At 40.0% G+C, this 18,834-nt stretch overlaps 1 protein-coding gene across 2 annotated transcripts; it reads left to right on the top strand.

Moving 5' to 3' along the window:
* The first annotated feature begins 1,038 nt into the window (after positions 1-1,038).
* LOC147668686 (uncharacterized) lies at positions 1,039-18,428 on the top strand. 2 transcript variants are annotated; one of them, XM_086948515.1, is made up of 6 exons: positions 1,039-1,482; positions 1,728-1,792; positions 6,272-6,307; positions 12,510-12,947; positions 16,159-16,374; positions 17,802-18,428. In XM_086948515.1, exons 4-6 carry the CDS (start codon positions 12,510-12,512, stop codon positions 18,084-18,086), a joined length of 939 nt encoding a protein of 312 aa, XP_086804641.1. In that variant the 5' UTR covers positions 1,039-1,482; positions 1,728-1,792; positions 6,272-6,307; the 3' UTR covers positions 18,087-18,428. The 2 variants fall into 2 exon arrangements, with proteins under 2 accessions (XP_086804641.1, XP_086804640.1); XM_086948514.1 differs by having other exon boundaries at positions 1,039-1,792.
* Positions 18,429-18,834: the final 406 nt, after the last annotated feature.

The raw sequence follows: 18,834 nt of genomic DNA, 5'->3' as shown, positions 1-18,834 counted from the left end.
CCTCACTCACCCTCCCTCACCCTCAACCCCTCACCCAGACCCTCAACACTTCACCTTACACACCTCACCCTCAGTAACTCTCAATCCCTCAATCACCCTTCCCCTCACTCATCCTCAATACCTCACCCTCACTAACACTCAACCCCTCACTCACCCTCACTCTTACTTTCACTTACACTCAAGACCTCAGCCTCACCCTCACTCATCCTCACCCTTAACCCCACATGCCATTTTTAAGTGTACCTTTGCGTAGACAGTTCAAGTCGATTTACATTAAAGGAGAAAATGGTGTCTGGAAACGTTAACAAAACTACTATAGTTTACATACCATGCCGTACACACACACCAACATAATTCCTAGCATTTAAAATTACCCACAGACACATTGAAGGGCCGCATCCTCAGCAATGCTCACTATTTGTATACTACAAATAACAACACAACTTTGATGGCAAATAAATCAGCTCAGAACATTTCGCCACACCTATCGCTACATTTATCTATTGGCAAACAAAATCATCGAACATCTTTCTCAGTCTCCCACTGTATTTCTATGGTGACACTCACACATTAATGGAGGCATCTGCAGCAATGTCCGGTTTTTTCATACTAAACATAAACGCCACAACTTTGAGCCTGTATATTACAAGACTTACATTAAGGGATGCACCCGCAGCGAAATTCAGTATTTACAACACGTACACACACCGCCAAAATTAGCCTAGCATTTAAAAATACCCACAGACACATTTAAGGGCCACTTACGCAGCAATGTTCACTATTTTCATAATAAAACGAAAAACACAACTTTAATGGCAAATATTGCATCCGGCCTCTGACCCGTTCAGCACCACACCTGTCTTTCCATTTCTTTTTTGCCAAACAAAATCATCGACCATCTTTCTCATTTACCCACTATTTTTTCACGTTGCCACACACACATTAATGGACGAATCCGCAGCAATTTTCATTATTTTCATACTAAACCTAAACTGCACAACTTAGAGCCAGTATATTACAAGAGTAGTATGTTTTAAAGTGAAACTTTGTATACTTTTGATGCTTTATATATGCCATTTTTACGTGTAACTTCGAGCAGACAGTTGAAGGCCCTTTGCTTTGTTAGTTCCGAGCAAAATCTTATATGGCCTTAAGGGAGTTGCCCAGTGAAGTCTACTGGCGCGCCTATGTCGAAACTCCATCTGCATACACATTCAAACATTCACACTTCCAAGTCGCGCACATCAGCTAGTGTGACTTTTCCTTGGGGCAAGGGAAGGACTAAAAGCTTTGATCTTTTCTTAAACACAAAAAAAAAAAAGATTCTTGCATTGTTACCCCCTATTTAAGCAGAGGGACGGGTCACTTTAAGTCATACTCTCTTTTTACCAGCGAGGACAGAAGTTCGACTTACAGAACGGCGCTGTACTTGCTGCTATCGACCAACAGCCACTGAAAAATTACGGCATTCAATCTTACAACGTAAGTGCATGCAAGTGTTATTTTTATACATCTAAGGGACAGTATTGATATATTTACTTGCGTTTATTAGAACTGTTACTATATCAACATTGCACCTGTGTTAAATTATTCTGCCACATGTGTGTTTGCTAATCTACATTTTCTATGGTAATACTTAGCAAAGGACTACGTAATTTCTTAAACAGGTCATACCTTTGTTTAAACCAACAGATACATATTGCTTTTTTTATTGTTATCTCTTGTAGGTTATTGGTACGCTTTCAACATTTCCTTGATAGGGGGAAAGAAACTGCGCACCAACATATATCATGTAAGTACAGCCAACTGTTCACTCTTCTACACAATTTTTACTTTCGTTCCTAACACTCCGACGTGGGGGCAGGGTCAGTCGTTAAGGGTCGGGTCGACAGCAACAACATAAAACTGACCATGAGGTTATTCACAGTACCCTGCAGGCGAAGGCTTCGTGCACTGAGCCCTCCCGGCATACACATAATTTTGTCGCTCTCTTTCTCTCTTCGTCTCCCTCCCTCTCTATAGCACACTAATCACACACACTGTCACATTAGGCAAGACACTGCATCTTACACTAATCACACACAGCCTGTCACATTAGGCAAAACACTGACTGCCACCCTTATACAACACGTGCAACTCCTACGCAATGTAACATCATAGCACTTCGCCACTACAGCACCAAACTTTCAGTCAGAACTTCGAATTGCACATTAATTTGCACGTAAACAGGCAACACTTTACAACATTTATGCACAATGCATTCATTCGTTGCTTTACTTGCACAGTTAGTAATCCAAGTTACAAGCTGACACACAGAAACAGCCACTCGTACAACTACTAGTATTACATTTTCACAAGCACACATCCAATAACACATTAGCCGGGGTTAGCTGCCTACCCCAAAAAAAAATGTACCTTACACTTACTACACTATTCACAGGCACATTGGAACATTAGGGGGAATAGTACAGTCATAATCCGTTCTCAACACTTCGCCACACCACAACAAACTTTTCATACACACAATCCACTATCAAGGGGACTTTCGCCCACACCCTCTATTACATGGCTACTCACAATCTTTCAAGCAGGTGAAAAATGTACAGTTTACTTTGTGTACAAGGACCGCATCGGTGGGGGCAATGTTAGTTGTTAAGGGTCGGGGCGACAGCAACAACATTAAACTGACCATGAGGTTATTCACAGGACCTTGCAGCCGAAGGCTTCGTGCACTGAGCCCTCCCGGCATACACATAATTTTCTCGCTCTCTTTCTCTTTCGGTCTCCCTACATCTCTATAGCTCTCTCTCCCTCTCTATAGCTCCCCCTCCCTCTCTCCTGTCTTCCTCTGTTTCACTCTAACTGTGTTCCTCCCTCTGTCTCACTCTCCCTCTTTTCTTCCTCCTCTCTCCCTCCCTCTCCGTCTCCCTCCCTATCACCCTTCATCTCACTCCCTTTCTCTTCCTCTCCCTCCACTTCCCTTCCTTTACCTAACTTTCCCTTCCTCTCTGTCTTTGTACATAACTCTCCATTTGTCTCCCATTTACTCCCTCTCTATCTTTCTACATTACTTGCACACTAACTGGGTACACCAACACTCCGCCACACCACAACAAAATTTTCAAACATACATTCCACGAACAAGGACACTTTCACACACACCTTCTATTACATGCCTACTCACAATCTTTCTCTCACGTGCAAAATTTAATGTTTACTAAGTGTCCAAGGACCGCATCGGTGGGGGCAGGGTCAGTGGTTAAGGCTCGGGGCGTCAGCAACAACATAAAACTGACCATGAGGTTATTCACAGTACCCTGCAGCCGAAGGCTTCGTGCACTGAGCCCTCCCGGTATAGACATAATTTTCTCGCTCTCTTTCTCTCTTCGTCTCCCTCCCTATAGTACACTAATCACACACACCCTGTCACATTAGGCAAAACACTGAATCTTACACTAATCACACACAGCCTGTCACATTAGGCAAAACACTGACTGCCACCCTTATACAACACGTGCAACTCCTACGCAATGTAACATCATAGCACTTCGCCACTACAGCACCAAACTTTCAGTCAGAACTTCTAATTGCACATTAATTAGCACGTAAACAGGCAACAGTTTACAACATTTACGCACAATGCATTCATTCGTACATTTCCTTGCACAGTTAGTAATCCAAGTTACAAGCTGACACACAGAAACAGCCACTCGTACAATGACTAGTATTACATTTTCACAAGCACACATCCAATAACACATTATCCAGGATTAGCTGCCTACCCAAAAAATAATGGACCTTACACTTACTACACTAGTCACAGGCACATTGGAACATTAGGGGGAATAGTACAGTCATAATCCGTTCGCAACACTTCGCCACACCACAACAAATTTTTCATACACACAATCCACTATCAAAGGGACTTTCGCACACACCCTCTATTACATGGCTACTCACAATCTTTCAAGCAGGTGAAAAATGTACTGTTTACTTTGTGTCCAAGGACCGCATCGGTGGGGGCAGGGTTAGTTGTTAAGGGTCGGGGCGACAGCAACAACATTAAACTGACCATGAGGTTAATCACAGGACCCTGCAGCCGAAGGCTTCGTGCACTGAGCCCTCCCGGCATACACATAATTTTCTAGCTCTCTTTCTCTTTCGGTCTCCCTACATCTCTATAGCTCTCTCTCCCTCTCTATAGCTCCCCCTCCCTCTCTCCTGTGTTCCTCTGTTTCACTCTAACTGTGTTCCTCCCTCTGTCTCACTCCCCCTTTTTTCTTCCTCCTCTCTCCCTCCCTCTCCGTCTCCCTCCCTATCACCCTGCATCTCACTCCCTTTCTCTTCCTCTCCCTCCATTTCCCTTCCTTTCCCTAACTTTCCCTTCCTCTCTGTCTTTGTACATAACTCTCCATTTGTCTCCCATTTACTACCCTCTCTATCTTTCTACATTACTTGCACACTAACTGTATACACTTTCAATATTACACGCACACCGCATTCATTTTCATATTCAATGCAATATAGGAAGTAATCTAAGTTACACGATGACACACACACACATTTTTCGGTACGTCTGGCACTATTAACTCTTCACGCACACACTCACTCCCTCTCCATCCCCAACAACAATTCCAGCTTTTAAAACTAACAACAGACACATTCAAGTCCCACATCCTCAGCAATTCTAAACTATTTTCCGAATACAAATAACGACACTACTTTAAGGGTGTCTTTACTTTTTGAAGCCACACACACACACTCACCCTCACTTACCCTCAACGCATCACCCTCAGTCACCTTTAACAGCTCACCCTCACTCACCCTCAACGCCTCTCCCTTTCACACCCTCACCCTCACTCACCCTCAACGCCTCACCCTCACCCGCACTCACCCTCATTCTCACTCACCTTCACTCACCCTTAATACCTCACCAACACTCAACATCAATGCCTCGCTCTACCTCACCCTCCCTCACCCTCAGCCTCACTCACTCTTACTCACCCTCATCCACCATCACGCTCATCCTCACTCACCCTCACTTACCTTCACTTACCTTCACTTACCTTCACTCACCCTCAGTCACCCTCACTCAATCCCTCACCCTCACTCACACTCACTCAACCTCTCACTCAACACCTCACTCTCACTCACCCTCAACACCTCACTCACCCTCAATTTAACTCACCCTTAATTTCACTCACCCTCACTCATCCTCAACACTTCACCCACCCTCACTAGCCCTCAACACCTCACACACACACCCTCAACACTTCTCCTTCAACTCCTCACTCACCCTCACTCTCACTCTCACTCAACACTTCAACACCTCAGCCTCACTCACCCTCAACACCTCACTCACCCACAACACCTCATTCCCACTCACCCACACTCACCCTCATCCTTACTCACCCTCAGCTTCTCACCATCACTCACCCTCAATCTCTAAGCCTAACCTACCTTCACTCACCCTCCACCCCTCACTCTCACTCACACTCACTCACACCATCCTCACTCACCCTCATGCTCACTCACCCTCATGCTCACTCACCCTCATGCTCACTCACCCTCATGCTCACTCACCCTCAACATGTCATCCTCACTCACCCTCACCATTACTCACCATCAAACAGTCACCCTCACTCTCACCCTCACTCATCCTCAATACCACTCACCCTCACTCACCCTCATCCCCTCCCCCTCACTCACCCTCACCCTCACCACCTCACCTCAACAACACTCAACACCTCACCCTCACACTCACACCCTCAACATTTCATCCTCATTCACCCTCAACCCCTCATCCACACTCACCCTCTCTCTCCTTTTCTAGCTCCCCCTCCCTCTCTCTTGCCTTCCTCTTTCTCACTCTAACTTTGTTAATCCCTCTGTCTCCCTCTCCCTCTCTCTCCCTCCCTCCATCCCCGTCTCCCTTCCTATCACTCTCCCTCTCACTCCCTTTCCTTTCCTCACACCTCATCCATTCTCTGATTCAATGCAACACATAACACACACACACATTTTTTAACGTCTCTCAGTATTAACTTTTCACGCACTCACTCACTCTCTCTCTGTCCCCCTTTTCCTCCCACTCCCTCTCTCTCCCTCTATCATCTCATCCCTGCCTGTGTGCCAGCCGTGGCACATACACTCACAGCAGCACTAGAGCTCTTAACAGGTCTTTAAAAGACTAATTACATGCTAATGTGGCCTTTATGGCAAAAATTCCAAAAAATGTATTCTAAACAAAATTTTTCTTTTCTCCTTTCAGATTATTAAAACAACAACAAAAGAAACAGAAGTTAAGGTAAATACTACTTTGCCACTTACTTTAAAATTTGTTAAAAGTTCATACCTTACAGTCCCCTAAAAAAATTGTTAGTTCACAAACCTTCTTAATTTACATTTGTTGATAACAACATTTCAGTATAACTTATAAGATGCAGAAATGCTTGAAAGCAAGTTACCATCAAGGGAATAGCAAATTTAATAGCAAATCACAAGGTAAGCAATGCTTACCAAATAGTGCTTTTGCTGTCTTGCACAATTTATGCAAGCCAGTAACTACTTGGAACTCTAATGATCTGCATTATATAATGGACCGTGGGGACGCTTTATATCTCCAAATGCATTCTATTAACAAAGAAACACTTATGCATCCAGATGACCTGCCAAGGTATATAGACCACAATCAAGAGATATATTCACTTTTGCTACGGAATGCTTACTACGGTGATGTCCTTAAACGTTTTGATAAAGCCTACCCAGATATTAGCACAGCATTAAATGTTACTATTAATAAGCACTGTGGTGTTCTACTTTGTATGAATGTTTATGTAATAGCTATTTTCAAACATATGCAATCATACTTTGTATTTGATTCACATAGTAGGGACCATGAAGGCATGCCTCATTCAAACGGAACATGTGTTACAATTGCATTTAATTCGTTTGAAGGGCTAATTCAATATGTTATGAAACTAGCATATAACTTTACACATCAGGCTGAGCAATGTGTCCAATTTGAATTAACACCAATAGATATAAAAGTCATTCAAAGGAAATCCTTTACAAAAGCACTTACTGTGCACAAAAAAAATAGTCACCTGCCGCAAGAAAGAAAAATTTGGGTACATACTACTGAATGTACTCCTAATCAGACGATAACAGCAACATCAATGTCTTCTGATCATTTACAGAATACAAGTAAGGGAGGGAATAGCAATAGCAATCATTTAGCACAATTACCAGGTAATAGTAAAGCTATCCAGGGAACAAATAAACAGTCTCGGAAAAGAAAAAGGGATTCAAGTACATGTCCAACTACAGTTGTACAAAGTAAAAAAGTTAATACAGCTGAAGAAGATATTACCAACAGTCAACTAAGTGCTACTGATAATAACATACCCATCTTCACGCAGGCCCAAAGACAGAAACGAGGTAAACAAATCCATACAATCATTCGCAAATTCCACCGGGAAATATTGCATGGGCCAGAGTACATTTGTACTCTTTGCAATCAACTGTGGCATAAACAAACGTTGCAAAATATACGCAGTGTTAGCCAATCCGAAATTTTCAACAAGTGTAACATTAGTAACAAGAAAACAAATTTTATTTGTAAGACTTGCTATTATTACATTAGAAAAAACAAAATACCACCATGTTCAATTGTAAATGGCATGGGCTTCCCAAATGTACCAGTTGAATTAGAATTATATGATTTAGAAGAAAGATTAGTTTCACCTAGGATACCATTCTTACAAATTCGGAGTCTGCCACGCGGTTTTCAAAAATCATTATCAGGTGCAGTAGTTAATGTACCTGCAGATGTTATGACAACTGTTACCATTTTACCAAGGCAAATTAATGACGCCATGACAATCCCAGTGAAATTAAAAAGGAAATTAATCTATAAATCATATACACATTATGAGAATATTAGACCAAATACTGTAAAAAAGGCAGCTACATGGCTAGCTAAAAATAGTACAATGTTTAATGAATATGGTGTTACCATTAACCCTGACTGGGAGTATATACCTCCAGAAATAGAATCTCACAATGAGACTTCTGAGACAAACAATTCATCTGATAGTTCTGACAACATAGAAGCTGGGAATTTGGATACTATGTTAACAAATGAAACTATTACTAGTAATTCGCTGAATGTGTTAAGTTTCGCTCCAGCTGAACATAACACGCCAAGAGGTTTATATGAGGATAAAGATTCAGAGTTTTTGGCTTTCCCTACTATTTTTTGTGGTGAACGAAGGCCTAACAATAAAGAAAGACACATACCGGTACATTATAGTACTATTTGCCAAGCAGAGTTAAGGAGTTATGATAGAAGAGTCGCTAAATCTATTACTAATGTCTTTTTTAAACTGAAGAAATTACATATTAAGCAGATCCATGGTAAAATCAACATTTCCATCAGAAAACATTTTACAGATGGGAATAAAATAACTGCTAAAGACATTAAATGTAATATTGCCAATGTTTTACAGTTTAATGAGGGGTACAAAATATTAAAAACTATACGCAGTTCACCTCCATATTGGGAAGGTTGCAAAAAAGATATTTTTGCTATGATAAGGCAACTTGGCATTCCCACTTTCTTTTTGACATTATCTGCTGCAGAAACAAAATGGCACCATTTAATAAATATACTATTGAGAGTTAGAAACTTAAAGGAATGTACAGAGGAAGAATTCTTAAACATGTCTTGGGAAACTAAAAGTAAATTAATACAAGAAGATCCAATAACATGTGCAAGACAGTTTGACTATCAAGTTAGGAAATTCTTTAATTGTGTTTTGCTGAATGGCACTAATCCAATTGGGGAAATAGTAGACTACTTTTACAGAGTCGAATTCCAACAAAGAGGTTCTCCACATATACATGCATTACTCTGGGTAAACAAAGCACCATTATATGGTGTTTCACCAGTGGAAGAAGTCAATAGCTTTATTGACAAATATATCACTTGTCAGAAGTCTGAGAACCCTGTTTTACAACCGTTAATAAATCTACAAAGGCATGGTCACACCAAAAATTGCAGACGTAAACAGCAACGGACATGCAAATATCAATATCCCAAATATCCAATGTCAAGAACGCTCATATTAGAGCCATTAACACTGGAGGAGACAAATAACCAATGGCAAGATAATATGAAAATAATACATGAAGCTATGAATAATACTACTTTTAATACACTTTCTTTTGAGGAATTTTTGGACTTCATTAAAATGGATGATAAAGAATATATTACTTCTATACAAACTAGCTTACAAAAAACAACTATTTTTTTAAAAAGAACACCAGCCGAATGCTTCATCAATAACTACAATAGTACTCTTTTAGAAGCTTGGCGAGCAAACATAGACTTGCAGTTTATACTAGACCCTTATGCTTGTGCAGTCTATATTATCTCATATATCAGTAAATCGCAAAGAGGAATTAGCAAACTTCTAGCGCAAGCTGCTAAAGAGGTAACAAGCAATAGTAATATCAAAGATCAACTTAAACACATAGGGAACAAATTCCTCAACTGCACAGAAATTAGTGCACAAGAAGCAGCATATCTAATTCTTCAAATACCATTACGGAAAAGCTCACGATCATTTGTATTTATTAATACTAGCCGTCCAGAGAAAAGAACTTATTTAATGCGTGATTTTGAAACTATTAATAACTTGCCCGAAAATTCAACTGACATTCAATGTGAAAATATTATTATTAAGTACTGCAAAAGGCCACAATCATTAGAGATGTGCACTTTAGCAGACTATGCGGCTAATTTCAACTATGTGAAGAAAAAAACACATGGGAAAGAAATAAATGATTGCGAAGATTTACTAGCAGAACAAAACTTTTACAGCTCAGATGAGGAAGAATTAGAAATAGAATGTAGTGACGGAAATAAACAACAACAGAAACATAATTATGATTATGCTTTAAATAAGCGCAGGCAAGGGAAAATAATACGCTTTTGCAGATTTAGCAAAAATAATGAACCAGAAGAGTATTATAGAGAAATCTTAATGTTGCACTATCCATGGAGGGAAGAAGAAAAAATACTAATCAACAAGGAAACTTACTATGATAGGTATCTGGAAGTTAAAACATTTGTTGACACACAACTAAAAATCTATAACAAACAGCATGGCGAACTTACAAACATTATTCATGAACAGTCTCATGAAAATGTAATTTCACCTCCTCTATCACCAACTGTGAATATACAGACAGAAGACAAAAATCCAGAACATAATAATAGATATGATTTGGCTCTAGATTTAGGAATTAGAACTACAACTGAAGAACAAAGCTCAACTAACGTTATTTTGCCCAATGAAAAATACCAACAACTTATGCAAAACTTAACGGAAGAACAACTTAAATTTGTTTACCATCACTTGCATTGGTTTAAAACTACTAGCACTCCATGCTATACTTTTTGCACTGGAGGGGCTGGTGTTGGGAAAAGTTTTGTAATATCTGCACTATATCAAACTTTACTACGCTACTATAACACTAAGGCCGGTGAAAATCCTGATAATGTTTATATCTTACTTACTGCTCCAACAGGAAAGGCTGCCCATAATATTAATGGCAAAACACTGCATAGCACTTTCAAAATACCTGTGTCGCAAAGTTTGACTTATAAACAACTGAGTCATGAACATAGAACTGCTCTACAAATGGAAATGATGCATGTTAGAGTTGTTATTATTGATGAAATTTCAATGGTAGGACACAATATGTTGAATTTTATACATAACAGGCTTCAAGAAATTAAATCATCTAATGAACCATTTGGAGGAATTTCTATTTTAGCCATTGGTGACTTTTACCAATTAAAACCTGTATTTGACAGATACATTTTTCAGGATTCTACACAAATGTATGGTCCTTTAAGTGCTAACTTATGGAAAGAACATTTTAAAATTTTTGAATTAACAAAAATTATGCGCCAAAAAGAAGATCTACAATTTGCTGAATTACTAAACAGATTGAGAGAAGGCAAGCATACTGAAGAAGATATTTCACAAATTAAGCAAAGGGAAATACAACCTGATGAGACTTTATTAGAAACAATTCCATATATCATGTCAACTAATCTAGAAGTTAATGAAATTAACAAAAAGGTTTTAGAACAACATTGCAAAGATTATCCTGTCTACATAACAGTAGCAAGCGATACTGTTAGTTCTGATTTGTCTGAAAGTGTGAAAAAAACGATTCTTAAGCAACTGCCCAAAGATCCACAGAAAACAATGGGCCTTTCACATACATTACACATTGCCTTACAACTTCGTTATGATTTAAGTTGCAATGTGGATGTCAATGATGGTTTAACAAATGGCGCAACTGGTGTTGTACAATTAGTAGAATTGATTAACAATACACCTATTATTGTTTGGTTGTTATTTGACAATCCCACTATAGGACAAACAACCAGACAACAATATAAACACTTATTTCATTCACAAATACAAAATACATGGACACCAATACATGCTATAGCTAGACATTTCCAATACACTAAGAAATTTATTACCATTATACGGAAGCAATTTCCTTTACGCCAAGCATCAGCACGCACTATACATCGCACACAAGGTGCAACTCTCGAACCACTTTATATACACTTTAATAACAGCAAGATTCATCATTTGCATTATGTTGCTATTAGCAGGGCAAAATCAATACAAAATGTCTATGTACACAATTTTGATGAACGAAAAATTGTAGTACATCCACAAGTTAATGAGGAAATGCACAGATTAAGGACAGAAATGCCACTTGAAATACATATCCCACAGTTACATACATACAGTGCACATTTCAATATCATTGCACACAATATAAGATCACTACAGAAAAATTTTTCATCTATGGTAGCGGATAGGAATATATTACAAGCAGACATTATTTGCTTAACTGAGATCAACACTACAAGAAATGCTACAGCTAATGATTTCACGATAGAACAATATCATCACATTATATTTGATAAATTTCATACATACAACACAAACCATGGAATGATTATGTACTACAAAAATTTTTTATTTATATTGCCTATTTATGAGACACTTGAAGGGATAGACATTTTACATTTTACTCTACAGATTGATGACACAGATTACCTTATTATTATTTTATACAAACCACCCCTAAAAAGTATAACTTCTCTTTTTGATTTCATCACAAATATTACGGATTTTTACCCCACGCACAAATTTATTATTATAGGGGATTTCAATGTGGATGTATCTCAAACAAATGCAAACAGCAAGCAATTACTTGGATTCTTTGAAACAAAATTACAATGTCAACAACTCATTAACAGTTACACAACTAACTACCAATCCATTTTAGATCATATATATACAAATGACCAACTACACAACTATGGTACTTTAGAATGCTATTACAGTGATCATAAACCAATATGGGTTTGTATTTAACATGTTATATCACATTTTCTATTTCAGATGATGTCTATTGAAGAAATAATGAACATTAATACTGATGACAACAAACCATACCAGAAACCAATAAGAGTTAATGTCATCAGCTGCTCAGGGAAAACTACGTACAAAAATGCTAAACAAGAGCAGAAAATATTATTCCATTTGGCTTTAGCAGATAAAACTGGAACAATTAAATGTACTTGTTACCAAGAAAATTTATATGAGCAAACGAAAATAAACTGTGGACTACTGATACGAAACTTTATTCTCAAAAACAAAACAATTTTAATTACAAAACAAACTAAAGTAACCAAATTTCCCGCAATGACAATCGAGGAGGGCCTGATCCAACAAGCAAACAACATTTTGCATCCGCCTGCACCATCGGCTTCTCCCATCAAGGAAATAAAACGGGCAAGTTTAAAAAGCCTGATGACCGTTTCAGGGACAATAATTGCCGTAAGTATGAACACAAACAAGTTATCATGTCAACTAAAAAAAACTATTGTCTTGCAGTGGAAAAGTTGGACTTATTAGTATTGTAAATGACATATCTTATGTTTTTTTGCTTTTTCGAAATTGCAAGTCTAAATAGTCTGATGACTGTTTCAGGGACAATATGTGCCAGAAGTATGAACACAAACATGTCATCATGTCTACTAAAAAAATGCATAGTTGGCTTACACACAAATTACACATTTAGGGGCACGATGTAGGTAGCCCTTTAGCGATCCCAATCGGCCAAAAATACCGATTTTGGGCCGTTTCAGATCGGTAAAGGGCTATTGAGATGTAGGGGCACATTTTAGGTAACTTTAGCAAATCTGTTTAATTACCGAATCGGTACTTTTACAGATTCAATAAAATTAACTGAAATGTAATGTAGGTATGCAATTTACCTTCTGCACATGGCTTACACGATCGGTATTTTACCATGGAATACAAATCCAGGGTAAAATACCTATGGCATGTGACAGGCAGACCTGCCCTTAGGGCAGGTATGCTTGCCACATGGCACCTGTGCCTTTTTTGGGGGTGCCAGAGGGTGTCAAAGTGACACCCCCTGCACCCTTCATAATTCTTTAATTACAGATTCTGTAAATACCGAATCGGTAAGGCCTAATCATTCCTATGGGCTTCAAAGCCCATAGGAATGAATGGGCATTACCTATTCGGTATTTACCGATTCGGTAATTAAAGATTTGTTAAGGATTCTGTAATGCATCCAGATGTTGGTACCTACATACAAAAATGGGATTTACCTACATCGGGCCCTTAGGAACTTCACTAACAACCTCAAAAAAGCTTGCATTAGACACTCTTTCACACTATGTATAAAGTAATAGTTTTGAGAAATATAATAGGCCAGTGCTTTGGGGTATAGTACAAATTCAAGTACTCTCCACAAAGCCAATTTTGACTAAAACAAAAATGCACTATGGTTGAAAGTATGTTCATTTGGGTCGTGGAATATAATACATTATATTACCAGTCATACAACGCACTACTACTATGTGTTTTTACTGTCACTATTTTGTAGGATTGTTCTTTTTGGGTTTACCAAAAGTACGCAAATACTGTCTTTACATCAATGCCTCACCGTCAGTCAACATCACTCAGCCGCACCACCCAACCCTCACTCTCCCTCAACACCTCACCCTCAACAATTTGATCTTAATGCCTCACTCAACCTCAATCTCACTTACCCGAGATCACCCTCAACACCTCCTCCTCAATCACCCTCAATCACCCTCACTAGCCCTCAACACCTCCCACTCTAAAACTCTACCCTTCTCCCTCAAATACTCACTCACTCTCACTCAACACCTCAACACCTCAGCCTCACACTCAACATCAATCACTCACCCTCACTCATCCTCATCCTTACTCACCCTCAACTTCTCACCCTCAATAACTCTCAACACCTCACCCTCACTCACCCTCAACACCTCACCCTCAACAATTCACCCTTAATGCCTCACTCAGCCTTAATCTCACTCACCCTCAATCACCCTCAACACCTCTCACACAATCACCCTCACTCGCCCTCAACAGCTCCCCCTCAAAAAGTCAACACTTCTCACTTAACTCCTCAGTCACCCTCACTCTCACTCAACACCTCAACACCTCAGCGTCAACATCAACACCTCACCCTCACTCAATCAATCACCCTCACTCACCCACACTCACACTCATCCTTACTCACCCTCAACTTCTCACACTCAATCTTTCACCCTCAACACTCCCTCACTCTCACTCACCCTCAACCCCTCACCCTAACTCTGCCACACTCACACTCACCCTCATGTAACACCTCGTCCTCACTCACCCTCAACCCCACCCTCACTCACCCTAACCCTCAACACCTCACCCTCAATCACTCACCCTCACCCACACCCTCACTCATGTCATCAGGTCTACTAAAAAAATGCATACTTGCCTTACACACACAGCACACATTTAGTAAGTTCATTAACAATTAAACAAAAAACACGCCTTTTGAAAACTATAATATGGCAGCACTTTCCGGTATACTACAAATACAAGTACTCTCTACAAAGCCAGTTTTTTCAAAAAATATTGCTATCATTTAGGAAGGATGTTCATTTGGGTCGCTAAATATAATACATAATATTGCCATTCATACAACGCAATAGTAAGATGTATTTTTACAGTAAATATTTTATACAATGCTTAGTTTTTGTTTAGGAATAGAACCAAAACACTGTCTTTACCTCAATGCCTCACCCTTAGTCACCCTCACTCATTCTCAAAACATCACCCTGACTCACCCTCAACACCTCACCCTTAACACCTCAGCCTCAACGCCTCACTCACCCTCAATCACACTAAACTCCTCACCTCACTCACCCTCACTAGCCATTAACACCTCCCCCTCAAAAACTTAACACTTCTCCCTCAACTCCTCAGTCAACCTCACTCTCACTCAACACCTCAGCCTCAGCCTCACCCTCACCCTCACTCACCCTCAACACCTCACCCTCACCCAATAACTCACCCTTTCTCACCCACACTCACCCTCATCCTTACTCACCATCAACTTCTCAACATCAATCACCCACAATCTCTCACCCTCAACACTCACTCACTCTCACACTCAAATCCTCACCCGAAATAACCCTCACTCAGCCTCAGTCACACTCACGCTCATCGTTACTCACCCTCAACTTCTCACCCTCACTCACCTTCAATCTCTCACCCTCACCCTCTCACCCTCACCCTCACTCACCCTCACTTACATTCAACCTCACCCTCACGTAACACCTCATCCTCACTCACCCTCACTCCCCATCAACTCCTCACACTCAACACCTCACACTCAATAACGCACCATCTCCCTCACTCATGTCATCATGTCTACTTAAAAAATGCATAGTTCACTTACACACACATTACACCTTTAGTAACTTCAATAACTAACTGGAAAAATTTTGAATTATACACTCTTCAAAGATAGCAGTGCTTTGGTGTATACTACAAAAACAAGTACGATCTACAAGGCCATTTTTTACAATAAACAATTCAATCTTTTAGAAAGGACGTTCATTTGGGACGTTAAATATGATACATTATATAGCCTTTCATACAATGCACTAGTAATATCTGTTTTTACTATCACTATTTAATAGAATGCTTTCTTTTTGTGTAGGAAGAGGACGCAAAAACGGTGTTTATCAATGGGCAAGATACCCCACTCAAATCCATTACAATAAAAGATGCAACTGATGATATAAAAGTGACACTGTGGAGAGAAGCGTCACTATTTAAAATACATCTTGGGAAATATGTGACCCTGACTCATGTCACTGTACATGAATTCAATTGCCAAAAAATATTGAATACAACGCGCCATAGCAAAATGGAGGTAAGCACAACAAACTAAACATTTTGCAATTATCTCTTTTCAGCCACTCTTGGAATTTCACCCAGTCTTCCCCTTTCAACCACTCTGCCCCTTCCACCCACTCTGGACATTTTACCCACTTCGGACATTTCAGCCACTTGGGACCTTTCAACCCACTCGGGAGCTTTCACCCACTCGGGAGCTTTCACCCACTCGGGACCTTTCAACAACTCTGGCTCTTTCACACACTCTAGGCCTATCACCCAATCTAGACTTATCACCCACTCTAGACTTATCACCCACTCTCATACTCACTCACCCTCAACAACTCACCATCAACACCTCACCCTCATACTCACTCACCCTCAAATCCTCGCGCTCATTCACCCTCACTCACAGTCAACACACTATCACACTACAACAACAAACAAATACTTACCACCACAGCAATACTTCATTCACCCTCAACACCTCACCCTTAACTCCTCACCCACCCTCAATCTCAATCATCATCAATCACCTTCAACATCTCACACTCAACACCACTCTCATACTCACTCACCCTCACAACATCACCCTCATTTACCCTCACTTACCGTCAACACACTATCACACTACAACTACAAAAAAACACTTACCACCACAGCAACACTTCACTCACCCTAAACACCTCACCCTTAACTCCTCACTCTCACTCATCCTCAATCACCCTCAACACCTCACCCTCACTCACCTTCAACGCCTCACCCACACTCACCCTCACACTCAGCTTCTCACCCTCAGCCTCAACACCTCACTCTCACTCACCCTCAACGCCTCACCCTCAGTCAATCTCAACACATCACTCACCATCACTCTCACTCATCCTCAATCACATTCAACACCTCGCTCACCCTCAGCCCCTCACCCTCACTCACCCTCAAATCCTCACCCTCACTCATCCTCACTCACCCTCAACACCTCCCCCTCATTCTCACTCACTCTCCCTCTCACTCACACTCATACTCACTCACCGTCAACACACTATCACACTACAACCACACAAAAAAACTTACCACCACAACACCACTTTAATCACGCTCAACACCTCCCCATCAGCCCCTTACTTACTCTCACTCTCACTCATCATCAAACACTGACTCACCCTCAATCTCACTCACCCTCAACGCCTCACCCTCACTCACCCTTAACATCTCACCCTCACTCACCCTCAACACACTATCACACTACAACCACACAAAAAAAATATTACCACCACCTATCACCCACTCTCGACCTATCACCCACTCAAACCCTATCAACAACTGTGACCCTTTCACCTACTCAGTCCATTTCACCCAATGTGTCCCTTTCAACAACTCCGTCCCTTTCAACCACTATAGGCCTTACACAAAAATTAAAGTACACAAATTTAAAAAATAATTGTTGCTTTTATTTTCTCTCCACAGGTAACAGCACCACCAGAGGAAAAGATGGACATTCTAATTTATGGCGTTGAAAGCTCTACTGAGCAAACCAGTATTATCACAATAAAAGTGACAAACACAGACGAATTGCAATCGATGCCCATCGAAAACGAGATCTTAATTAAATGGTTTATGTTAGATGAGGAAGTTGACAACATCGGAGATGCCCTTGTCCATTTTTTGCCACAAACTTTTGAAGTTGTCTTTTGTAATGGGCAAATCATAAAGATTTTGAAAGAAAAAGACGATGAAATATTTTCTGACTAAATTTTGCATGTTGCCAGGATATCTTTTTTTTGTACAAAGTTAAACAATAAATATTTGTGTTTTTTTTAACAAAATAAAAAAGTGTGTAATACAAATTTTACAACTTCTATGGTCATTTTTTCTATACGAAAGGCAAATTATAACTAAGACACTCAATTTATACAACATAGTCACACCCACATACAACATTCTGCCAATCCATTTGACATTACAAAAACATATACAAAATACACATACTTTGTAGCTTCCACGCACTACAGTATTAGGTATGAATGAGACTGTTGAGCTAAATACGCCTGTGCTGGTGCAGAGTTATGCTGTGTTGTTGAGCAAAGTTACTGTGGGGGGCCTAATGTTAAGGTGGTATTGATGCGTGTTCCATTGGTGGACATCACAAAGTAGGGTGTTGGGAGAAGTGCAACTGTTGTTGGGATGAGTTATGCTGTGGTGGTAATAGTTGAACACTAACACAGCACAACTCATCATCAACACATCACAACAACAGCATTAGGAAGCATCACACTAACAACACTCATCAACACACCAACATCACTCTACACCACCACAACAGCATCATTCTACAACAACAACATACAAAAACACAAACACACTTACTTTACAATAACGAGTCACACATGCAAAACACTCACATTTGCTAATCACACCCTCACTCACACTCACTCACTCTTAACTCATCACCCACCCTAAATTACACTCACTCACCCTCAACACCTCATCCTCACTCTCC

The sequence above is a fragment of the Lissotriton vulgaris genome, unplaced genomic scaffold, assembly GCF_964263255.1.
Source record: "Lissotriton vulgaris unplaced genomic scaffold, aLisVul1.2 SCAFFOLD_1231, whole genome shotgun sequence".
Taxonomy (NCBI): Eukaryota; Metazoa; Chordata; class Amphibia; order Caudata; family Salamandridae; genus Lissotriton; species Lissotriton vulgaris.
This window is presented reverse-complemented; position numbering and strand designations above follow the sequence as displayed.